Here is a 26763-nt window from a genome sequence, read left to right as displayed (position 1 = left end):
ATAAGCACATTTCCTATCATCCTTTTGTGGGCAACTACACTGCTGTAATTTGGTATCTCAAGCTTAACTACCAAAACAAGTCCTGAAATTCTTTAATCCTTAGCTTTTACAGGCAGAGATCACCAGTTACGGATATGTGATTCCTAAGGATTAGGATGAAACTCAGCACTGTCTTTCCCAGTCAAGACAATTACCAGGTTTGAGCTCCTGGAGGCTTAGAAGAATGAACAAAGTCCCTGTAATAATACTAGTTCATTGGTCTTGGGCTTTACCTGCTCACATTGAATTTGCAAGTCAACATCAGGCAGAACCAAGCAAATGGCCTTTGCACAGAACAATACAATCCTCCAAGTTAGAAAGCATAAAAAAGCTACTACTGGAAAAAAACAGCCTCTGAAGGAGGACACTTCAGAATGAGGTACATCTCATACTCAAAAGAGTCACAGAACATCAATTTCAATGTTGATACTTTTATGGTAACTATCCTAATTACCTAGAGAAACAAATTCTTGTTTGATTTCTGGCATTTAACTTTGCTTGCTGGGGAATCCCTTTCCTTAATAGGTATTTATGCTATTTTCCTTGCAAGGAACATGTTGCCATGGAGCACTGATCATGGGCATTAGTAAGTGATTCTGCCTTTCTGCTACCCTCTTTTTCTTCTGCCTTTTTCAACTGCACATCCTTCAACTGGAGGGACTGCATCTGACTACGTGTTAACCTTTTGCTAGGTACTCAGGGCAAATGTGAGCTGTGATTATATTTGTTTCGATTTCAGTGATGGTCTCATCCAAAATCTACTCTTAGAAGTCTTTTCCCATTTTTCATTGGCACTTTGCTAAGACAGAATGGAGTTTCCTTTCCTTAGAGTGAGAAGGTAGCAGATGGGAAGAGGAGGATCCAAGCAGACAGAGAAGGATTGCACAAGACTCATGCTGAACATGTCAACAGAACAAGATTTCTTTACTACAGTGCTTAAAAAAAATAAATGTAAAGTGGCTGCTGCTTTACTCAAAAAAATCTCCAAGGGCTAAACAGTAGCATTCAGGCTTTTTTATTTTAGGGTATCCAGAATTTACCTAGGAAGAATCTTGTCTTGCAGTTAGAACTCAGTTAACACTGTACTACCAAGACTGACAGAATCTGAGTGACAGAAAGGCATCATACTACTCCTGCTGTAAATGGCAAAGAACACAAGGCTTGGATGTAAGCAGAATACATTTGGATTCCTGCCTCCTTTTATTAGTATGTGGCAAAATGAGACTCAGGGACAAAGAAAAAAAAAACAACAAAACCCAACCACCACAAAACACTTTAAAATGGGGTGATTGCTCTTAGAACAGCAAGGATATAAAATGCTGATACCCTTAACATTTTTGCTCTTTTGGGCCTACAGAAAAAAATCTCATGAGAATTAATGTTAGGACTGGCCAGATGCACCCACAAAAGCAGCATACACTAACAATCCTGATTATGTCTCCATTCTGGGACAGGGAGACTCGCAGCTGCCCCTTCTTCCTGCCTGGCACTCCTTTATGGAGGAGGAATTGGGAATAAATGAAGACTCCAGGTTAAACAAGCATGTCTAAAAGTTGCCTCCAGTATGAATCCTTTCAACACCCACCAAGATGCTCTGTAGTAGAGCAGACTAAAATCACGTTCAAAGACCACAAATCAGACAGTGAGAGGGCTATCCAACAACTCGTGGTGTGACATAGAGACTAATGAGACTTTTCCCTTCCTCATTTATGTACAAAAGTAACATAAATGAAGCACTTACTTGTCTTGGAGAAGGCCAGAATTACCCATGCACTGGGTCATAAAGAACCAGTGAGTGCTTCAAATTTGTCATACATAACACATCATCCTGCATGTTGGATGTAAAGTACACATTAACATGAATTCATATGTAACTGTGATTTCTGAAATAAATCCATTTAAAGGGGCCAGTTACAGAACTGCCCTTGAAGTAAGGGTCACAAATTTGAAATACTGTATTACATCAGGAGGGAACAGTAACAAATTATTAATTATTCCTATCAAAACTAGGGAACAACTTATTTTACAAGAATTGCAAGTAAGCATTTATTAAATCAATATCACAAAAAATTCACATGTTGGCAAATGTAGCAGATACCAAGATTCTGTTAGTACGACAAAATTCAGACGACTACCCTGTAAAAGTCCTTATCCCTTAAGCCTACATTCATTTTTTACCAATGACACATCACACATCAAGTATCCCATGTATTCATTTAGAACTATGTGTTGCAGGGCTTTAAGAGATACACCTTTCATCTCATTCAATTTAAAAAGACCTTGAAATGTTTGGAACTGAAAAATCAGTACAAGAGAAAGCACGTGGGAGGAAACAGCTCAGGGGAAACAAGAGGAAGTTGGTAAACCCAAGGAAACATACCTTTCAAGCCAACTGAGCTCCCTACTCAGAATTAAACTACTATACAGATTTGTGTTGTGCGTCATCCTGCCCATTATCTGAAATGTCTCAACTCAACAAGATAGCAGCTGGTGCCACTGAAAATCAAAAGCACAGAGAAGACAACCTCCAGTTTAATATCTTAGACATTTACATCAAAGTCACTGCTTAACTGTTCAATCTCTTGGTAACTCAAATTTGTCACTAAGGTCACAATGGGTTAAATATTTTTTAGAATAACAGCAAAATGCCTAAAGAAAAGGAAGGGGATATGATTAATGACGTATCCTAGTAGGAGAATTCCCCTGTGTTTTATTACATTGTTGTTCTCAGCATCACGCACAAGGAAAAAAAAGAAAGCTCATCATGTTCAGAAGCCTTTCTATTAAAAGTTCTTGAGTGGCAGAAATACTTAAATACTGAGAAAAAGGGAGACTGAAATCTAATAGCCATGTATGTCCTTCACTCATCAGAGAAGGACTCTATCCTGCCTCATTGGCAGTGGTACTCTAGGGGATACAGAACAGCCTGGTGCTCTTTTGCAAGGTAAGAGGAGATCTGAGAACAGCTGATAGATTTTTTTTCAGTTACTAGTTCTGCAGGTCACATAATATCAAAACTCTGAGAATCTGCTGTATTTTGCAAAGTTCCCAAGAGGAATCCAGGTCTGGGAAGGCCAAAGGAAGGGTCATAGAGAACACGGGCAATCACTCTCACAGCTAATACAAGCATCAGAAACTTCAGAGGTGCAGCTCCAGATGAGCTGGCTGAAGGTATTTTGAAAAGAAGTGTACAATGGCTGTAACCTCACACTCACAGAGCAGCCCAACAGTTTCACCTCTTCCACTTATTGCCTTGGCTTACTGCTCCCATCATAATTACTTTACAGTAATCAAGTAATTTGTTCCAATAAAAGGCTACAAAGCAGGGATATGATAATGTTAAATTTGCACAAAAGGGAGAAATAAAAGAGCTAAGTCTACAACATGAATTCCTGGCATCATGTGAAGGCCTTTCTAGAAAACATTTAATTTAGCAAATCAATACTATAATATAAGCGAGCAAAGTTTAAGCCAGAATCAATGTTATCGCATATTATCTTCTCAAGGTAATTACTCCATTATATTTGTGAAGGGGAGGAGTGTTTAGGCCAGAACTCTTAAGCAGCTAAGGAAAATATCACTATCTCATCTGAAAAAAGAAATCTGTCAATAAGGACTCAGAATACTTTTTTTAAAATCACTACAGTTTTGCAGGTTTCTGTTGAGGTTGTTGGTTGAGTTTCTTTGTTTTTAAGAACACTGACAGGTGTGCTACCAACTTCAAGTTTAGAGCCATCACAATCAAATACATAGGCAATACAGGCATTTTCCTCCTCAAAGACTGATGGACACCAAGAACTTTTCATGTAGCAGCAGTCTCTCACTTCATTCAGCTTCCTAACTACAGTTATGTTTGAAACCATGCCATAAACTACTGTAACATGCTTGACCTGATTTCTGTTTGATTTACTTGATCAGCATGAATATATCAACCCTTTTCACTGCTCCACAAGAAATGTTAAATGTGCTGTGTTGAATGTCTCCTAGAGCCCTGTTCAGTACAGCTTTCAATCCTTACTTTCTCACTGTCCAAGTAAGCCCAACAATCTAAAAATAAAACGAGGTGAAGACATTTCTCAGAAATAATAAAAGTCCCAGTTTAGCCTGGTTGCTCCTCAGAGAATCTGCAAAAAGCATAGGAAATGGCACAATAGTGAACTTAGTCTCAAAAGCATTGTTTATTTTAATTACTTTGTTACCTCTCTTCCATTAAGAAGTATTTATGTGACAAAAGTTCAAAAGCAAAGACAAGTAAAGGGTAATTTTTACAAATATGTAAACTTTTCTTCTCTCTTTTGACTTCTTTGGCCTAATTTTTTAAAATACTTCCCTAAATCAAATGTTTTTTAATGAAAAATGCTTTATTTTTACCCTGAAAGCTTGTTTCAGGTTTGCAAGCTCGTATGGTACCTTCCTTGTTATTAGTAAGCTTGCTTGCCAGCTAATACCTCCAGATTTTCTCCACTCCAGTTTCCACTACTTTCAATTTCAAAGTCCCAGTTCTTAAAGTGGAGAAAGAGGATCTGCCCTTATGGAACACTAGGGGAATAATTCCCTGCCCACTTTGGTTTAAAAAAGCTTCAAGAAGCCTGCTTTGATGCATGCATTTAGTCCTGTGCAATTGCAGCCTGCTTTGTAAGCCATGCAAGGGATGTGTGTATTGTCCCAGAAATGTCCCTATTTCAAGACCAGCCTTACAATATTCCATGTTTAGCCTTTCAGCATCATCTCTCAGACCTATGTCACTGTCAGCATCTCTGCCTTCAGCTTTAGTTTTTAAAATACTTTTCTGGCCTTCATAACCAAAAGAGAGTAGTTGAAGAATGTGACAAAAATGCATTGTAAAACCCCAAAACTGGGCAGCAAATATGACCTCGAAACATACAGTTCTCAAAAAACTCAAATCATGGCTAAGCCAATTTCAAAAAGTTAAAAAAAATCTATTTCAAATGCTTTTATTAAGCAGAAAGCTACCCAGAGCATTTAAGATAGTGTTAGCAAAACCACAAAAAAAAATCAGAAGAAAAACCTGCAGAGATTATTCTCTTATGGCATATAAATAGCTAAGCTAGGTCACAAATATTTGTGTACTGACAGAAAAATTTTTAGAGCTCCATAAAGGAGCTGGATATGAGTACAAACAAATGTGTGGGTGTCAACCCAAGGCTGTACAGCAAGATACTCACTCCTGGAGAGCCACAAACCCCACAGCACAGTGAGGGCATTCTTTACACCAGCTTTCTAACACCTATCGCTCCTCTCAACTCTTAAATTGCAAAATATCTACTCAACAATACACTTAGAAGCTTAAGTGTTGAGGTTGTTACATGTACAGACCCCCTAGAATTATCAGCACAGCTTCCTTAGGAGTTGCTCAGTGGGATAATACTGAAGCCTTAACTTGATGCACTTCCAAGTGCTTTTAGCTGCTTCGATGGCCTTGTGCTTTTACTTCAGCGAGCATCTCTCCTGCGTACTCTAGATGGCTTCCTGAAGCCAGACATTTGTCCTTCCTTTCATTTAATTTTAAAGCCAACAAATGCTTAATCTCTCTTTGGTGAGCAAAGGTGACTCTTTGTTACTCCTGTTTGCTTCCCTGAAAATTAAGATAAATACGCCTTAGGTTTATTGGATATATTTTTCTTCTACATTGAAATAATTGCTCACTAAAAACTTTTAAGTAAATAAATATGATAAACTCTAATTTGTTTTCTAAATGTTTAGTATTCATTCAGTGAACTGTCTGACAAAGGATAGCATGCTGTACTGCAGCTCCTACTCTAACGGGTCTTCCCATCCTTCAAATGGGAACACAATTTTTCTTCTTCACCAATACCTGCAGGCAAGAGGTCTCTACTCATTCAGCTTCAAGTGAAATTCTTGCTTGATATAGCATTTTCTGGTTGGTTGCCAGTTTCCTATGATAATTATCTCCTCTACCTGCCACTCATAGTTCCACCTTGATGGTTTTAGTTGTCACCAGAGGTTAATTTTGCACGCTTGCCTCTTACCCATCTTTCACAAGGTTCTTGACGCAGCAGAATTATCCCTGTAGATGTGATGTGGTGACTTGCAGGAAATGTAAGGACAGTTAAGGCACAAGAGCTCAACTCTAGACAAACTTTCAGCTGACACGATGGTGATAAGTAAAACTCAATTTTAAAAGAATTGTGATATTTTAACACAGAAAAATAACAGCTTTTATCTTCAGAGCCTACATAGCTCTGTATCTGGTAGCAACAGGAAACAACACTGTAAACAATATGACAAGCACTGCACTATTACCTGTTTATATGCTAAATTATATAAATTAAGACAGAGACACACACACACTAAGATTAATTACATTTTAAACTTGCCTCTTAGGGGAACAGAAGTGATTGCAACTATTATTAGCTGTACAGCAGTATTAAAACCAAAATCCAGTCCCATCATGTAAGGCAGTGCTAAAATAGAGGAAGATGCAGTTTTTATTCCAAAGATTTCACAATCTAAATTGACAAGCCACATAGACAAAGGAGGATGATGATTAACAAAGCATTCTGCAGTCACATCACCCAAAACATGCAGCAATACAGTGACAAAGGCCTGACAGAGAAGGTAGCTGTAAAACAGAAGATGCAATACAGCCAGATCTTACCCCTACACTCTAGAGTTTCCTTCTGGGTGGTCAATGCAATCCCATTTTCTCATGTGACTCTAATCAGCTTTTCACAGTAAAATACCTTCCTTTTCCTATAACCAGTGACCACTGGCTTCTGACAATTTGGTTGATACAAAACTTTTTTTAGCCTCATCAGAAGGCTTTTCTTGAAGCTCAAATCAGCATTTTCTCACTTCTCATCACCCTACAGTCACAAATTCATAAAATAGTTGACAGCTTGGTTTTCAATTAGCCCTTAGAAAAGAAGCTTTTCAAAGAGAGGAGAGGATCAGATTTTGTGAGGGTAGCTTGCTGAAAATAACACAAAATCAGACATTTGAAATTCATTTTCAGCCTATATCTTACCAGAGGAACAATTAGTTTGCCTGGAGCATGAAACAGTCTGCAGGAAAGTAGCACAAAACAAAAAGACATTTGAACAGGGCTCACTATATCTAAACATGACAGAGAAACTGTGATGTCAGATCTGCACCTAGCTCTGTAGAAAGCACTCAGACAGGTACTCAAGTTAATGATAGGAGCAAAGCTGCTTTTTTGTAATAAGTAAAGCAGGTTGTATTTCGAAGAGTTATTTTAACAGTCAAAGCCACATTAAGAGCTAAATGACATACAAAATGGCTCAGCCAGAGAAAAAATTTAGATGGCTGACATATAACCCCCGTGAAAATGACAACAGTGATGGTTACTCCAAATCCTGCCAGGTGCCCTTTAATAAGCAGAGAATGTGATTAGTGCTGCAATGCAAAGAGACAGCATGCTGCAACATGACTCCATGCTGGTCTGCCAGGAAACCTTTACAATAGAGTCCCTGTCTGCACTGGGATTTTTCATGCATAATAAATAAAGCTATAGAGGGAGTAGCAGACCCAGGCTCCTTGCTGAACACCAGTGCCCCCCACTGTGTATGCTGAAGATTCATCCAAACACCACAACAATGCGAAAAGCAAGAGAGAGAATTTATTATTTTTCTCTTTGTGGCAAACTGCTGAGTCCCCCAGGACTGAATGTCAGACACATGTCTACATCTGCTTCCTTGCAGGGTTGCTGTGAACACCTAAATAATACTGTTAGCATAACCCAGAGATCTGTCCATCAGCTTGCACAGTTTCCTCTCCCCATTGGTGCCCACTCTGCCATAGAAATATGCCTTTCATAATCACAGAATCATAGAACTATTCAGGTTGGAAAAGACCCTTGGGATCACCGAGTCCAACCATCATCCCTACTCTACAAAGTTCTCCCCTAAACCATATCCACCCACACCACATCCAAATGACCCTTAAACACATCCAGGGACGGTGATTCAACCAACTCCCTGGGCAGCCTATTCCAGTGTCTAACCACTCTTTCTGTGAAAAAAAAATCCCTAATGTCCAGTCTAAACCTGCCCTGCTGCAGCTTGAAGCTCATGTGGCTGTGTATATATGGAACAGCTAGTTCCACTGCTAAAGACTGAGGCAAAGTAGGTGTTGAGCACCTCAGCCTTTTCCTCATCCTTTGTTACTAAGATTCCCTTTGCATCCAGTAAAGGATAGAGATTGCTGTTAATGAACTTATAGGTTATCCCTAACAGCTGTAGCTAGTTTGAGCTCTAGCTGTGCTTTGGCTCTCCTAATTTTCACCCTGCATAGGTTCACTTCATCTTTATAGACTTCATGAGTGACCTGTTCCCTCTTCCAAAGGTCATAGACTCTCTTTTTGTTCTTAAGGTCCAGCCAAAGGTGCCTATTTAGCCAGGCTGGTCTCCTACCCCACTTACTGTTTTTTTGGCACACGGGGACAGCCTGTTCCTATGCCTCCTCAGTTACAGTACTTCCTCAACTGATGCTTTATATTATAATTTAATTGGAATCATGGAACTTTGCTAAAAGAACATGACCTTGTTCACTAAGAGGTAGTGGTTCCCATGTAAGAAGCCTACAGCTTCCTTATTACAAAACGTGGAAGAAAAGTGGGACGTCACTAACACCACCACCACCATTTTAGGATGTGTATCACCAGCTCTCTAAGTTTGGGGTCATTTTGATCACATTTGTTTTCCAGCTCATAACTTCTATGTTCTTCCAGCATGAGAACATAAAGAAAAATTTTTAACAGATCATGGAATAACAATTTTTACTGCCCCTTTAACACTACTGCACACTAACTAGTTCAGAGCATTTGAAGCAAAACCTGCCATTTGAGTGCTGGGATGTTTTATCCTAATTTCCTCTACAAAAGCTATTCTTCCATTACATATAGTATTACTTTTTACTCCCCAAATGTATGAATTGCAGGTTCAGAGGGATGTGAATGCCCATGTCATGATATTTACAGCATTGGTTGCACAAGCCACAGAGAAGACAAAATTCTTGGAACATACCACACCTTCTAAAACACAGTAAACAAAAAAAGGCAACAGAAGACAAAAGGAAACCCTTTCTGGAAGGGCCTATTATTTAGAAGAAAGTTGAGAAGTTATTTTAAAAATGCATGAAAATGCTGTTGCATTGAAGACACTGAAATGGGGCTTCCATGTGCAAATGACACTTATGGTTGGGTGGCCACCTTGGACATTTTGGTTTGGGTTGGTTTTTTTTAATCATCATTGTAACAGTAATTACACAATGTCCTCTCCACTACCATTACTTAGGAGAAAAAGGAGTGTTAAGCAGCTAACCTGAAAAGAAAGTAGTCCAAAGGAAACAGAACAGGTATCAAGGGAGTAACTGCATGCCAGTAATCACAAAGCCCAGGTTCTTCTGGGAAACACTGCTGGACCACCATCACCTGAACTGACAGTGGCCCTGTGCTGTGAGTCACTACACAGTGTTATAAAAAATGGGATTTGTGGACTATGTCATTAGAAGGAGGCTTTAAATCCTCCATGCCAGAAAATAACATAGCCCTGAGAAGTCAGAATTCACAATGCTGACTACCAAAGTACAAGGAAAACCCAATTGCACAATTTGAAGCAGAAAATGTTTACTTGAAAGGTCCATGTCTTTATCTTCTGAACACACAAAAATACTTAAAGCATCCAAGTTACCCATTACATTAGATTTAGTATCAGACACTGCACTACTGAAGGCATGCACAGACTGGGTAAGAAATAACTGCTTTTAAATATGCAGTCAAGGGGACCCTAATTTCCCTCTGAAGGCTGCTTTGAAGACGGATTCCAAATGAAGCGAATAAACTTTTCAAACTGTTCTTAAAGCAAGCACTTCTCCCTACTCATCCTTTAGTATCTTTCTTTTAGAAGATTTTTATTGGTTTACACAGCTTGAGAAAACTACTAAAAGCAAGATCAAAAAAGGATAATTAAGCTTTACCTAGGTTTTGCAGAGTCAGGCTACAGAAGTGTCATCCTTGTAATGATTTCTTTTTTTGTTTTTTAGTACTTCAAGGAGGCTTGAATAAAATGGATAGGTTTAATTTTTATTAATATAAACAATTGTATTTGGAGGCTATTCAAGACATTCTGTCCTGTGGCCTGTGCTTACAGCATAGTCAAGTCATGCATGTGTTTTATAGCAACTCTACTTCTGCATAGTTAATATTGTTTGATTATTTAAATTGTAACATTGCTTGAGCTGCATGTGGCATGCTAAGTGTTCTCTTAAAGGATAACTACTCTATTTAAAAAAAAAAAAGAGGATCAAAGTCCTAATGGGGAGCAGGCAGGAACCTGCAAGAGCCTTCTCCATAAAGACCATTTTTAATCACATGCTTTTTAGGGTAAGAATCAAATCTCCTTACTTTTTCAGTGTTGAAAACACTGTTGATCCCTGAACCTGGAAAAGCTCAACTTTGTCATAGAGATTTAGCTTCTTTATGTATTTCAATCATTATAAAATTCTGCCTTAATATCTTGAAGTGCAGTGCTACATGGTACAGGCTGAAAAGTCAGCCTTTTTTATGCTAAGTAAATACACAGTTTTCAGTGTTGGAAGATGTTTTTCAGATGTAAGATGCTATCCTACATTTATTTAATAACTATCCATTTTTTTTCAATCCAAAATAGGCTGGCTCCCATGATGATTAATTTTTGGTTGAGGGGAAAAGCACAAGATCTTTTCTTTTTTAGCAAGAATTTTCATTTTCAAGTGAAAAATAATACAACATGAAAATACTAGAATACTTGCAAATTTCAGAATTAGTGTCACAGGACAACCACAAACCAAAACACTGTTTTCATCAAGAGCTAGAAGTGAAGATGTTCACACTTTTTCATGTCCTAATTATTACTTCTAAAGTTCAGAAATGTAGGTGTTTTTGAAGACAGCCCACACCTCTTTTTCATCAAACATGTACCTCATGATCAAATGAAACGGAATTTCTTTCAATTTACCTATGAAAAAGGAGTCAGTGCCATCACAGTGAAGAGAACAGCCAGTTTTTGCACTGACTTCAGTAGAAAGCAAGAAAAGAAAATTCAAATAACTGAACTGCACAAATGGCTGCAGACTATATAAAGTAACACGACAAAACTAACTGCTTGCTAGCCCTACAAATCAAAGTTTGTGTCATCAGCAAGATGATTGGAACTCAACTTCAGCATTTGTAAAATGAATCATAAATCTAGTCTCTCTGTCTTAAAAATATTTCTATTTACAAGATGATAAAGCATAAACAGATTGAGATATAAAACCAGAAATAGTGACTTGAATATTATACTCTTAAAGACTTGGTTTTCCATTTATATTTCATATGAAGCTTGAATTATTTCAGTGTAGAAGTCAATCACTCAAGCATTTACCAATTAAGAAACTGATGATATAGTTGCCCTAAATAAACTCTGCCTGAATGATAAGTTATTAGAAAATTGTACTATCAAGTAGACATACTTATGGAAATCCATGTGATGTCTTTAAGGAGTGTAAGAGCTGACAGCTTTGAACTAAGAGTGACAACTGATTGTAGAAATCCTACTGCAAAATGTTCTAGAAAGTCAATCTTTTGAAAACACATGTAAAAATTAATTTCAGGAATAAAATGTATTAAAGTTTTTAGCTAAAAAAATATTAATATCACATCTCTAGCATCCTTAAAATAAAACTAACTAGCTTCCAACTTTGATATTCCATTATTTCAATTAGTGTAGCACACAGCTTAGAAAGGCATAGGAAGTTCTTTACATATTCAAAGGTCTTAGTTTACTGTAACTTACTTCTAGAATTCCTTTCTTCTACCTATTTTTTCCAGTTTAGAAGGACATAAGAATAAAGTTGTTTAAACTCAACACTTTGCTTGCATTCACACCAGAGGCATCTACTAGCTTTATGCTTTTACTTCATCAATTTAACAGGGAACACAATGAGATTCGTCAGACTGCTCTTCCGTAGACACTCAGAAGCACCAGCTTGACAATTAATACAGGTATGTGACACTGAACAAGTAGGGAGAAAGTAAAGGGAAAAAATATTTTCTTAAAGCCAGCCATAAACTAAGTAAAACTTAAGTTCACTACAAGGTTTAATTGTAGGACAACTACAGTATACATGGAAAAATACTACATATCCAGAACACTACCTTTGTGGCCACTTAATGAAACTGGTAAGACACCAAGCTAAAATAAGTACCCTGAAAAGGAGAATATGGAATGCAGGTTGGATGCAGCTGATTTCTCCACACCTGTCACTCAAGAAAATCAAGGAAATTCCTCACTGTACATCTCAGCACCACAGTCAAAACTGTGTGGATGGAGTGCTGGACTGAAACTTAGAAAGCTGTTTCATTTCCAGCTCTGATTAGCATAGAATTCCTTTCTTCATCTTTTTCGCTCTGACTCTTAATGAGGATAATTATGCTGACCTCTTTTATACAGCACCTGAGTATTTAGTGTTTAAAATGTTCTTATATCATCATCAAATGATGTCATAGAATGGTTTGAATTGGAAGAGACCTTACAAATTATCTAGTTCCAATAATAACAATCACGTATCAAACTCCAGTTATCAACTCATCACATGAAAGCAAGAATTAATTCCTGGAATTAATGCACAAAATTCAGTTTTTCCACCAACATTAGCTTCCTAGTACTTTCATCATTATTACAACACCTGCATTATATCAAAATGCACTAAAGAACCTGACCACCAGTGACTGATATTTTTAAGATTTTCCTAGCTTCAAACAAAAAGACCCAAGATTTTTTTTTTCACTGAAAATTTCCATGTTAAACAAAGACACTTTTGACCAGCTTCAGGCTTAGGTGCTACAGATTGAATGGTTGCAATGGCTCAGTTATAGAACAGACTGTAGCAAAAGCAAAATATATTTGCCTAGTATGTCCATCAAGCCTTCTCTCCTTACAAAGGCTGGTCAACAGGGGCACTTTTTCATCATCACCCACTTATGCTACTGGTTTTTCTTGTTCTTTCCTCCACATCTGTATGTTACTTTCCTCTTTTCAGCTGCACACAATGTCCTTAATCACTCCCTATGTTTGATGTGCACATTTTTCTTTCATCTTGTGCTACTTAAAAGTGAAGAAAAAGGTGAGAGGATTTGATATAAAATTAAGCTACTTACCAACTACTGCCAGATTATGCTCTGAGCCACATGCAATCTGAAAAAGAAGTATGAATTAATAAAGAGAACCCTCTTAGCAGCAGGAAGACAACCACAATTAAGACAGGAAATTCAAAATTAACCTGCAACTAGCAACTACAGTTTATAGGATGCAAAATCAAGGTTGAACTGCTTTGACTTTTAAACAAAATTTCACTGCAGTCTCACTTAAAGATACTAGTGGCAGTAAGGTATGTTTGTTTTGTTAATAAACAGGCATTTTCTTTTCAAAATGCAGCCACTGCTGACATTTCAATCTTTAGGACCAAGACTGGCCACAATTCTGCAAAAACATCACACCCTTGACAATATCCACTGAATCCAACAAGACTATTCATGGGCATACAGCAAACGCAAGTTAAGCCTTTGCAAGATCAGAGCCACACAGAGACAGCTGGGAATCAAAAGAATGCTGAAGATCTCAATTTCTCTTATCTATACTATTTTTCCATATAATCCTTATAGAACTGTACAAAGTAGACAGGCTCAGTGTGGTAAATCTAAAGCGATATGTTCCTAAGGTCATCTGTCTAGAATGGAGGAAAAATACCACAGAACTCAACTCTTCTATTAGCAGCAGGATGGTTTAAGTTTTTTAAGTTGCAGAAAAAATAAACCAATGCAAACATTTTCTCCCAAGCTCAGTAGTGATGGAAATAAGTTATTAATTTTTTACGAACCAAACTCAAGAGTATTTTTCTTTCTTCTTTGCAGCTGCTATGAATGTGTCAGATGTCACATGGAAAATAAGGAGGTGATTGGTGATAAGTCAACATGGCTTCACTATGGGCAAATTGTGCCTGACCAATTTTGTGGCCTTCTACAATGGGGCTACAGAAATGGTAGAAAGTAGAACAGCAAATGACATCATCTACCTGGATTTGTGCAAAGCATTTTGCACTGTTCTACACAGTATCCTGGTCTCCAAATTCATAAGATATGGATTTGACAGATGGACCACTCAGTAGATAATTGCTTGGATGGCCACACCAAGAGAGTTGTGGCCAATGGTTCAGTGTCCAAGTAGAAGACAGTGACCAGTGGTGATTCCTCAGGGGTCAGTATTGGGACCAGTGCTGTTCAACATCTTTGTTGAAGACATGGACAGTGGGATTGAGTGCATCCTCAGCAAGTTTGCTGACAATACCAAGCTGTGTGGTGTGGTTGACACCCTAAAGGGAAGGGATGCAGAGGGACCCTGACAGGCTGGACAGGTGGGCCAGTGCCAACCTCATGAAGTTCAACAAGGCCAAGTGCCAGGTCCTGCACCTGGGTTGGCACAACCCCAGGCACAAATACAGGCTGGGGGGAGAGTGGCTAAGAGAGCAAGAGAGGAAAAAGACGTGGGGTAGTAGTAGATGAGAAGCTCAACATGAGCTGCCAGTGTGCACTCACAACCCAGAGGGAGACCCCACCTGGAGTGCTGTGTATGGCTCTGGAGCCCTCAGCACAAGAAAGATACAGACTTGTTGGAAAGGGTCCAGAGGAGGGCCGTGAAGATGATCAGAGGGCTGGAGCACCTCTGCTATGAAGACAGGCTGAGAGAGTTGGGGCTATTCAGCCTGGAGAAGAGAAGGCTCCAGGAAGACCTTGTATCGGCCTTCCAGTACTTGAAGGGGCTACAGGAAAGCTGAGGAGGGGCTTTTCACCAGAGAGGGCAGTGATAGGACAAGGGTTTTAAACAGAAAGAGGGGAGATTTAAGTTAGACATGAGGAAGAAATTCTTCACCATGAAAGTAGTAAGGCACTGGAATATGTTGCCCAGGGAGGTTGTGGATGACCCCTGGAGGTGTTAAAGGCCATTTTGGATGAGGCTTTGTGCAGCCTGGTGTAGTGTGAGGTGTCCTTGCCCATAGCAGGGGGGTTGGAATCTGATGATCTTTAAGGTCCCTTCCAACCTTAAGCAGTCTATGATTCTATGTTTAAAGTTGCTTTAACACGTATCATGTAGTATCACTCACTGAGCTTTTGATGAGGGTAACACAAGCACCAACAGCATCCCACTGCCCTACTGCAAGGGCTCATCTCTCCCACTGAATTATATTTTGCAATGTCAGTGCTGACATAATTTCTAAGGTAATACAGACATCATCTTACACAAGGTTACTATTCTGCTGAGCACCCTCAAGTTTTAAATTAAAACACAAGCAATCCCCGCAAAAATCCTGTGCCCGGTTCACTGTCTTACACCTAGCTGACAATTACATGTATTACTGAGCTAAAAATTAATAATCACATTCTTCTACTCTGTAAAAGTACACTTGCAATCATAAAAATAGCAAACAGTTGTACATTAAAGCACAGAAGTCCATACTATCAAAATTGTATGGTTTTTTGTGGGCGCAACTTTATAGCAATGAAACCACAGAAGACAGAGCATATCTTGTACTCAGCTCACTGTGCTTGAGCATTTGCTGGCAAAGAAAATCCAAAACCGACATAGTAGCTTAAGCCATAGTGTTACAAATAAACACTGTGATCACTAGGACTCACAATGTACCTGCACCACACCTGAGACATTTGGTGAATACCATCGTAACACTATAATGGCAAGGAAGACAAAGCAGATTCTTTAGGATAAAGGTGCTTAGCCAAGACATTAAAGCATTTAGGAAAACAGTAAGAAAAATAATTCAAGTCACAGCATACTCCAAGACTGACTCATTTTCAGAAAAATCAAGACAGAGCAGCAGGAAAAGCAATGCCTTTGCAAGAGCATTAGCAGGGCTGCAACAAGTCTTCTATTCCACAATATTGCACACATGCAAAGCCTTAATCCTTGGCTGTTAAAATGCATAAATCATCACCATATCCCATATCATTATCCTCACCACATGTCAGAGCCCTACACAGGAGCAGGGCTGGTTCCTCATGCCTATTCACTGGCTAATGCTTCCCATCAATGCTTCTCGAGCTTAAAGGTTGATGCCATGGAAACAAGATCCACACATGGGAACACACACAAAGCCTTTCTAGCAAAAAGCAAATCCTGCATCTTCACCAAGTGTTGAAAATTGCAGATACTGAAGCTGCTGATAATAAAATAAATTTTATCTGAGGTGTGAATTATCCTACCTTGGCTACTTCCTAGGAAATACACTAACACAGGCATCAATTCAAAAGCATAAGAACTGCTCATGCTGGTGGCTCATATTTACTACCATGACTCCCTTCAGAAACACTACAGTAAAAAAAAAATTTTAAACCCCCACACAACAAAAAATCCCAATCAAACAAAAACCAAAACAATATTACAAAAAAAAAAAACCACAAAAAAACCCACAACACCCAAACAAGGTGCAGTTTAGAATGTAAAACGTCTCCTGTCAAAGAAGCATGAAACCACAGAAGACAGAGCATATCTTGTACTCAGCTCACTGTTCTTGAGCATTTGCTGGCAAAGAAAATCCAAAACCGACATAGTAGCTTAAGCCATAGTGTTACAAATAAACACTGTGATCACTAGGACTCACAATGTACCTGCACCACACCTGAGACATTTGGTCAATACCATCGTAACACTATAATGGCAAGGAAGACAAAGCAGATTCTTTAGGATAAAGGTGCTTAGCCAAGACATTAAAGCATTTAGGAAAACAGTAAGAAAAATAATTCAAGTCACAGCATACTCCAAGACTGACTCATTTTCAGAAAAATCAAGACAGAGCAGCAGGAAAAGCAATGCCTTTGCAAGAGCATTAGCAGGGCTGCAACAAGTCTTCTATTCCACAATATTGCACACATGCAAAGCCTTAATCCTTGGCTGTTAAAATGCATAAATCATCACCATATCCCATATCATTATCCTCACCACATGTCAGAGCCCTACACAGGAGCAGGGCTGGTTCCTCATGCCTATTCACTGGCTAATGCTTCCCATCAATGCTTCTCGAGCTTAAAGGTTGATGCCATGGAAACAAGATCCACACATGGGAACACACACAAAGCCTTTCTAGCAAAAAGCAAATCCTGCATCTTCACCAAGTGTTGAAAATTGCAGATACTGAAGCTGCTGATAATAAAATAAATTTTATCTGAGGTGTGAATTATCCTACCTTGGCTACTTCCTAGGAAATACACTAACACAGGCATCAATTCAAAAGCATAAGAACTGCTCATGCTGGTGGCTCATATTTACTACCATGACTCCCTTCAGAAACACTACAGTAAAAAAAAAATTTTAAACCCCCACACAACAAAAAATCCCAATCAAACAAAAACCAAAACAATATTACAAAAAAAAAAAACCACAAAAAAACCCACAACACAAACAAGGTGCAGTTTAGAATGTAAAACGTCTCCTGTCAAAGAAGCAGTTTATTTCTATATCTAATACCAGCAGCTACAGAGCCTGCAAACCAGATAAAAGAATGCTGGTGACCTCAAAAAGCTTTGTTCTCTACTCAGATAGCTGTTACTCTGCCCACCACTCAGAGCCACCCGTCAGCCAGGTTATCAGGCTGTAAGGAGGTCAGTGCAACCACACTGAGTACCAGCAGAGCAGGAACTGCTGCATTATACAGACTCACCAGCTCTGCCAAGCTGCCCCCATGGCAGCCACCCAGTGTGGCTCTGCAGCCCAATGGGGTAAAAGCCACTGCAAAGCACAGATGACGAGTGCTGCTGCACTCCCTTCAGCCAGGCAAAAGCCACCTCAGTGGAAGTGCCAGTTTTGCCAATAATTACTGAAATTATACAAAATCACAAGATGCTGAAGGCATTGCCCTGGATTCACATTCGATGGCCCAGAGCAAGGACAGCACAGACTGTGTACCAGCAGCAGCACTGTCCTCCAAAGAAGAACTTGCTAGATTGAGAGCACAAGGTTCACCACCTCTGCCTTACTGCAGGGTGTCACCATCTGACAACACAGACTGACTTTGTAGGAACCCCCAAATAAAAAACACCCCTAGGGGACTTTAAAGTTAGCTTTCTGAAACAACAGCATTATTCACTGTCCATGCTGCTCGCTGCAGGCTCCACCATCCCCACAGGATTGCTGCCAGCCTGCACACCTGTGAGCAGAGCTCAGAAGGGACCACACCACAGAAGCAAAGCAAGGTTCCCAGTGCTTAATGGGAAGTGCTGCCTTGTAAGTATTTCATAATATTTTTGTTACAATAAGCTTTAAAACTTGACACCCTGTTTTCACCACAACTCCCCACAACAGGCAACAATCAGCCAAGAACTCATAATTTGCTGGTACAAATAGGGACCAGTCAGAGAACAGCATTGCTGAACAGATGTTTTATGCTTACATTAGATGTAATAAACTCTGCAGTCACTGCAGGTCACTGGGAGAAGCTTGGTATTTACTGCAGCAATCATCATTTTCTGGCTACTTCTCTTCTGTCCCCACCCCCAACGTGCTGCAGAGAAATTAAATTCCAACAGACATCTGCATGCTCCCAGTGGATAAGTACATTCAAGGGTACTTAAAAACACACAATCATGCTTTCTAATTGGCCAACATTTTTATCTTGTTTTAATTGAGAAAAAAAAATAATTACTAATCATAAAGACAAATCAGAGTAACCACTAGTGAGTGGAACATTCTGTGAACCTAAAGAAACATGATGCCCTACACTGAAAAAATTCATATTAAAGTTTCTTCTCTGCTTGGAGGAAAATTTGAGAAGAGATGGGCAAGGATATTCTGATCTTGATGGAAGTGATCTCAAAGCACTTCAGAAAACCCTGTGAGACAGGAAAAGAATGCTTAGGTACCATTTCACTCAGAACTCATTTACCTTATGATCCGTGCCCTTTCAACCATACCTAAATTGTTTGTTTCTTCCCTTAAATTCTGGGTTAGCAAGTTGTTCTCTACCTTGCAATGGTTGCAGTTTAGAGCCATCCATTCAGATTTAACACATGTGGCAAGAAGCAGCCAAGGACCCAGAATTTTATTAATCATAAATAGTCAGGATATAAGCTGCATAGACAGTGAGGAAAGACCCTAGCACAGCAACCACTAACTCTGGGCAAAACACCAACATCTTTCTGCAGCCCACTGATGTGCCTGTGGCCCAGCCCTAACAAAATATTAATTGACTGAATGTAAAAGCAGTAGGTTATATAGAATAAAGTATTTCAATTAAGATTAAAACACTTCTATATTTAAAATACTACATGAAATAGTAAAATAATTTTGTAAAAACTTGTTTAATATATATTATATATACGTTCATGTATATTTGTCTGTATGTATATGTGTATACACAACATACGTACATCTATGAGGAAGAGAAAGTTAACTACTCAAGATGATGTTATCAGGGAAGATGGTTCAGAGGAGAGGGTGGAGAGTGCCTCCCCTTCTTATATCTGGGATAAAGATCTTTCTGCAGGACAACTAACCCTCATTTTGCTCCCCCCACAGTCCTATGAGGTAAGAAACTATTGCTTTCTCCCTTGTAGACAGTAAACAAACAAATAACAGGTTAAAACTCATGTGGATATTTAGACACACACTCATTGATGTCAAAAGTTAATTAAGAGACAAAGTATCATTTGTCAACCATCTCCTAAGGGACTTCCAAGCACTACAAACAAGTCTGATAAAGTATATAAAAATCCAAGTTTCAGGCTAGTATCTTGGCCACAAGGCTATTCTTTCTTTTATTTCTTTACTGCAAGGGCTCTAACTGAGGGTCTGTTGCACAAATCATAAGAAAAAAGACTGAGTCAGAACTGCAGGGAAAGCAGCCTGTGCTGCAGCAGAGCGGAAGGGACAGTACAGGGGAGGGTTGCAAGGAAGAGGCTTGGAGAGCTGGACCCACAAGGGGGATTGCAGAATGAAAACTCACAAGCATCTGAACACCAGGTTGCTGAGCTAGAAAAACAAATGGACCTCAACGCCGTTTATTTTTGGTTCACTGCCCTACGAGTGCAGGTTAATTCCCTGCAGTGCAATTATTTCACAACACATTCAAGGATACAGAGATTTCCATCACTTCTCAAAGATAAGAGCATGATGTACAAAAAAGGTTTCTAAGGATAGAATCATAGAATCGTTTTGGTTGCAAAAGAACTTTTGAGATCAAGTCCAAGCATTAACCTAGCACTGCCAAGTCCACCACTAAACCATCTCCCTAAGCACCACATCTACAACATCTTTTAAATACCTCCAGGGATGCTAACTCAACAACTTCCCTGGGTAGCCTGTTCATGAAGCTGCATCCTGATTCTAGTCACCACCATTTCTAACTTTTTAATTGCACAAAAGCACAGCTCTTTAAAGAGAGAGATAGAGAGGGGCAGGGGGAGGAAACCATAAAAAGGGTGTGAACACAAGTACTTTTATCCAGGACTTTGTATTTGCCTTTAGCCATGGCATCTCATGTGTTTTGACAAATCTCACTATAAGGAAATTGCCAGTGCCAGAAGACAGCAAATTTTATTACTTCTGGGATCAGAAGTCCTACGGAAATGAGACAAGGTAATCAACAGACTGCAGATCAAAGCTTACGTAAGACGGGAATCTTCTCTCCCAGAGCTGTTCTTCCGTGCCCTTGATTAATGTATCAGAACTATTATTTGTATTGTTTGACACACTCTGCCCAACTACATTTGCAGGCAGAATTCTACTAATGTGAAAAAATAAAGTAAAAGTAATCTAATTAGCAAAGCTGTCCTATTTCCAATGATCTTTCTGTAGGAACTCTGTGTTTCTCTTCTGGATCATTTGACTCCTGATTGATAAGAAACCAGCTTGTTAACCTAGTAACATTCCCTGGCAAGCAGTCTAAGTGTGTTATTGCAGTTTAATGCAACACATGTTAGCAGCAAATTTCATGATCTTACAGGCCTCTTCTAAACAAAACAATTCTGAGATGCTAACACAAGTGTGACAAAAATCTTTACAAGTTAGCAAGGCTCTTCTCCATTGCTTGAAGATTCTCCAATCAGTTCTTGTGTCCTTCTTCAGGGACTTCCCTTCTTTTCTTGGGGTTCAGAAAGCATTAGCATCTTTCATTCCAGGAAAATAAAGCTCTGTCACTTTTGTATCCCAGAGTCTAAGTAGTCTGTCAAAATTCCCCAATTTGGCAATCAAGACCTGTGCCACAAACCAAATTTTGTTTATCCTTTAATCACCTTTGAAATTAACCAAGTCATGGTCATTCAAACCCAGTTTTTTTTCTGTAACGAAATCCCCATTCAGTGTTCAGTATTTTGTGAAAATTAAAACTAAAGTATCCATTATGATTGATAAAGAAAGTCTCAGGCACATCAGCTCTGTCTGTTCTAGTGTACCTACTTCCAAGCCTATGTCTGTGCAGAGTAAATCTCACATGGCCAAAATCCACACTAACATTGCAGACATCTCTATCTACATCCAAATATGAACTAGAGGAACAAGACCTTCAGGAGATGCACAATTTTACCCATAGGAACTTCATCCTTAATTTCAAAATTATTTTGATTTAGACTGTTTCGTCCACAATTCCCAACTCCTTACAGTCTCACTGCCTCTCTCTCCTAAATTAAATGAAAGGCAGTAAGATGAATACCTTACAATCTCTTTGGGCTTACTTTGGGGACTACAACTAATTTGCTCTTTATTTGAGGCTACAAACACCACTTAGACAGAAGATATGAAAGAAACTAAGACCACAGAAACAAGAAGCTTCAAAACCTCTTTATACATTGATCTGACTGTATCATCAACAAACACATCCTTATTATCAGATTATTATGCTGTTTTCAGATAAAGAATTTTGGCATACCAAAAAAACCCCAACAACTCAGTATGTTTTTTTCTTCCTGTGTTATTTTACATCCAAACAGCAAAAAGAAAAACATTCATTATAGCATATAAATGTCATCATTACCTATCTGAATGTTCTAATTTCTAGTCCTGTGAACTTAATGAAATTAATTGCTCTATTAAACAATGATTGCAGACAAAAATTCTGTCAAAGTATATATTATCCAATGTTCTACAGGCTTGGAATAAAAGCCATGACAGAAGTATTATTTGGCAACAAAACATGAAATTCTACTTAACTACTTCCAAGGTCCTCTGGTGGATGTATAATTGCAGTTTTAAGTTTTTCAACAGAATTTGGGCTTCACATCTCTTTCCTTATGGAAACACAGTCTATCATTTTTCATCCATTTGTACATATCATGGGAACTCAGCTCTCCCCTAACTGGTGTTACAGCAAACAATCTCACTACAATTCTTCTACTTAAAAAAAAAAGTTGAGAACTCAGCATACGCAGCCTGCAAGATTGCACAATAGCATGAAGTCTTGCATTTTTGTAGAAAAGGGACTTCTTATGAAGTTCATAATCTCAAAAAAATTACTGTCTGGGTATTTCATTTGGATACTGTGAACAGGCAGACAATGTCCCTAAAACATCCTCTTAAAGGAGGTAAGTGCTGGTAGAACGGTCATGACTGGGGTCACATTGCCTCAAGACAGAAGCCATCATTTGATTATGCCTGTTCAACCATACTGCCCAGAGGGAAATAGCCCCACAGATGTAAGGTCTGACTTTGTTGACTCTTCTATAACCCTTCTTTTTCTAGCATGCAGTTTTTTGGAACATCCTTACAGTATTTTCTTCTTTGACACATTTTTCACCTAGACTATCCTTCACTAAAAATTGCATCCAAAATGCCAGGCAGTATTATCAAAATATTATCAATTATGTAATTAAGGAATACTACTCTTATATTTAAGTGCAGAGTCTTTTTTGCTTCTTCCAGCAATAAATCCAAACTAATTATAGAATTTTCAATGTTCCAGTTCTTTAACACCCAACAGAGGGAACTGGGAAGATGAATTTTCAGAGAAATTACTAAATGTTCAAGGAAGCTCTCATTCACAATTGGACTGACCTTTCATCTCACTGCTAGTCCTGCCTGACCTCACTGAGCACTACTGCTTGCATAAACTACCATGATACTGATACACTCATACCAACAAGGATTTTAAAAACTACTTAATCTCCAAAACATTTTATGTACTTTGAAAAAAACAAGCCGGTTACTGGAAGTACAGAACCACTACTGTGTAATAAAATTTGAGGGGTCCTTCATTGGACCCAATGCCTTTGGGAAATGCTCTTTAAGGTAACTACTAAGCTGCTCAAGAATGCAGACCTTTGCCTCGTTCCAGGAAAGCCCTCACTGTTTCTTTCTCTCCTACATATATGCATGTAAAAACAAAAATGTTATCAACTGAATTTGAAGTCAAAAAACCAGTAGAACATTAAGAACTCCTGAAATATGACAAAATAAATATCAGAGGGAGAGAAACATTCTTCACACATCAACTACCTCAGCTTGAGGACAGAAGTTTCTTGGTTCATTTACTTCCAAGCAGAGCTGCAGGCTTGCAGCTTCTGTAAGGGTTAGCCTTGTATAAAAACATCAAGCCATGAATTTTGCTGACTGTCTGCTCCTTTACCTCCCAAAATAAATGGTGCTTATGCCTTTAGGGTGTCATGTAACCCTGCTCTTCAATGTCTTCTCTGTCTCTGCAGCACTTCGTAACAGCACAGCTCCCCGCAGCAAGCTTGCTGAAAATAAATAAAATGTAAACTCGCTAAGAGTCCACTGCAAAGATTACTAGAAAAGCTCTACTGGATAAAAAAGAATACCATCTGTAGAGACTCTAACAGGAAATGAGCCTTAATGCTAGTCGCAAAGGAAGAATTAGGAAAGAAACATGTCTGAAGTGACTCTACACAGCTGATAAAAAGACATTTTTGTTTAAAAGCTGAATTATCAGTAAGTCTTCAAAGTTCTAACTTTTTTTTTTTTAGTATGACTATAGTCAGAGCATATTCTGTTAGAAAATCACCCATTCCCTCAAGAAAACAGCTGTAGGATAAAAGTAGACAGAAGAGAAATTCACAGACCGTTGCTGTTGCTCCACTGGAGCGAGGTCAGAGCACAACTGTGCTTTTCAGGAATGGAAAATGGACTGCAGTTGGCCAAAACCAGGTAATCCAGGCACCCCAACAAACCTCCAGCTATTCATATTCAGGATAACCATTCATTCATCTCAGCTGAGTTGTTCTTTACAACCACACATTTGTTCCAGTTTATTTTGACCTAGCAGATGCCCAATTACAAGACATTTCTATTATACACGATCTCTCTCACACAGTATCCATTCCTTCCTCTCTTTCAGTCTTCACTACCTTTGAGGCATGAATCTTCACACCAGTACTATCACATCAGTTTCAAATGACCTTTTCTTCTCTTATTTCCTCAGGGAATATTTCAGTCTGCTCAACTTCAAAGGCTACCAGTCTTGCCAGGGGACCAAATACTGCAGAGGCAGAATAAGCTGAGAGCTGTGCCCACCTCACAAGCTAAAGGATGCATTGAATGGTCATTTTCTTCATGTTACGGAACATTTTTTTATATGGCCCATTTCTAAACATGACAGCACTTTTCCAGTTTGAAAGAATGAAGAAAATAATATAATTACTACAACACCATTGAAGTCTAACTGTGAAAAGTGTGGTTTCACAAAACCAACTAAACACATAATAATTTAATTGCAGAATTTGCTGATGTATGTTGTGACCAGTGCCTACAGGAAAACAAAGCAAGCGTTTTCTCAAATTCTCATGCAGTAACACACTCTGTTCAGTAATCCATAACTGGGAATGGAATGGATATCATCCAACACCACTCATCTGCAGTTGATGCTGCAGAAGCACTAAGCAGTCACTGGCATTTTTTTTATGTCTCCATAGGCTGAAAAACAGGGCTTTCTTTCTCAGGAGCAAATACTTCCTTGACGAAGAAGCCAGCAGATGAGGCCAAGCTATAGGTGCAGACTTAACCAATTATAATATTAACAGAATATAGCCTTGGAACCATAACAAACTGAGAATGCACTTGCTCCAGTGAGCCCACTCCCTCAAGTCAGGCAATTTCCACTACACCATAAGGAACTAACAGGATAAAACCCCACAGTCTTATAAACATGAAGCCCAGTTTCTAAAGAACTTTGGTTATAGCAGCCAAATTCAAATATGGCAATTTGGCAAAAAGGACCAGTAAATATTTTTCTTCTGTATGGGACCCTAACAAAACTCACAAGGAAACCAGTTCTTACAAATTTAAGCTTAGTTTGAGTCCACATAATAGTCATATTTTTACATTTTCTTAAAAGTGAATAATCCTATTATAGCAGGCACATCACATCATACATCTGGCACAAAGGTGCCAGATTGGCATGAATCACAGTAAATATCTTCATTTGTAAACTATGGCTGACCAGAATCTTAATCTGGTCTCCCTGCTACAGTTAGAGATGGGTTGGTTGCATTTGACTGCAAGACATTTATGGCCAATAATTATTTCTCTCAGAGAGAAAAATACCTTCTGGAATAAAAAACAGCTTTAACAAAACAAATATTGAAAAGTTTTCATTACTCACATCTACTTGCACACTGACTCCAAACACATGATTTACAATGTGGCAATCCTTGTTTGTTTTTTGAGGAGGGGTCCTATTTTCAGCCTAGTGGAATCCCTTGCTCCATCTGCATTAGACATCACACACATTACTGAGTTCTGCCTACAAAGAAAACCAGATGGATAGTGAAGGTCTTGCAATGTGAATTCATTTAGAGTTCTTGCAATTAAGTGGTTGTAAATTAATTAAAACTCCAGAAGAAGCTAATAAAACTTGATAAATGGGAAACTCTGAGACAGATAAAATGTACTTTGGTCAGGTACAGTATGATAAATCTTCCAGGATACCAAAAAGAATAATTTAGACTGTTCACATGTAAGGATAGATTCCAAATTATTTGGAATCTCTCAGGGGAACTATCCAGCATTACGCTGTGTACGACTCATCGCAAGTATCTGTTCAATGTCTAACAGCAACCAAAAAGCAAGAAATAAGGCTGCTTTAGAGAGCGGGACAGTATTGTCATTTTCTCACATAGAACAATTGCATTTCACAGTTTCATTCTGATACCATCAGGAAAAAGAGATGAGTACCCATAAAAAGGAAAACCAAATGTCTAGACCTAAAAAAAGCAATAGGAACATGTAAAAACCAGCCCAAATCACGCTGAAGACCAAATTATTTATTCTTCAAAAACTAATAGCAGAACATCAGTTTTTCAAAATCAAGCCTTTTACAAAATCCTAGTTGGAAGTAGCTTATATGACTACTCAGAGTTGTACCAAAATTGCTTCTCTTTATTCAGGGAAGACAACTTCAGTCCAACTCACTACCAGCCTATCTAGCAGCCTAAATTCACCAAGGCCTTTTTGTTTTCATCCTACCAAGAAGATGCTGCTAAGAAGGCTCCACAGCTCTATGACAGACTGAACCAATGCTGCTCCCTAAAGAATATTTTGAAATTGCACGAGCAACAAGGGAATCATGCCTTTTTAAAAAAAAAAACAAACTCACCTCTTCGTTATAATTTGCCAAATGTAGGCACAAGACCTGATTTGCTCTGTACACAAAGCATAAAGGATCTTACTGAAATGTTAAGTTAAAATCTACCAT

The 26763-nt window shown here is 38.7% G+C and overlaps 1 protein-coding gene across 1 annotated transcript in view; it reads right to left on the bottom strand.

The window, feature by feature from the left end:
- SERGEF (secretion regulating guanine nucleotide exchange factor) overlaps nt 1-26763 on the bottom strand; it is a 151111-nt gene that overhangs the window by 51195 nt on the left and 73153 nt on the right. The window contains exon 10 of the mRNA XM_009995405.1: nt 13220-13256. Within this exon, the coding sequence (XP_009993707.1) occupies nt 13220-13256 (37 nt within the window). The remainder of the gene's footprint in view (nt 1-13219; nt 13257-26763) is intronic.

This window comes from Chaetura pelagica, unplaced genomic scaffold (assembly GCF_000747805.2).
Source record: "Chaetura pelagica isolate M959 unplaced genomic scaffold, ChaPel_1.0 scaffold94, whole genome shotgun sequence".
NCBI lineage: Eukaryota > Metazoa > Chordata > Aves > Apodiformes > Apodidae > Chaetura > Chaetura pelagica.
This window is presented reverse-complemented; position numbering and strand designations above follow the sequence as displayed.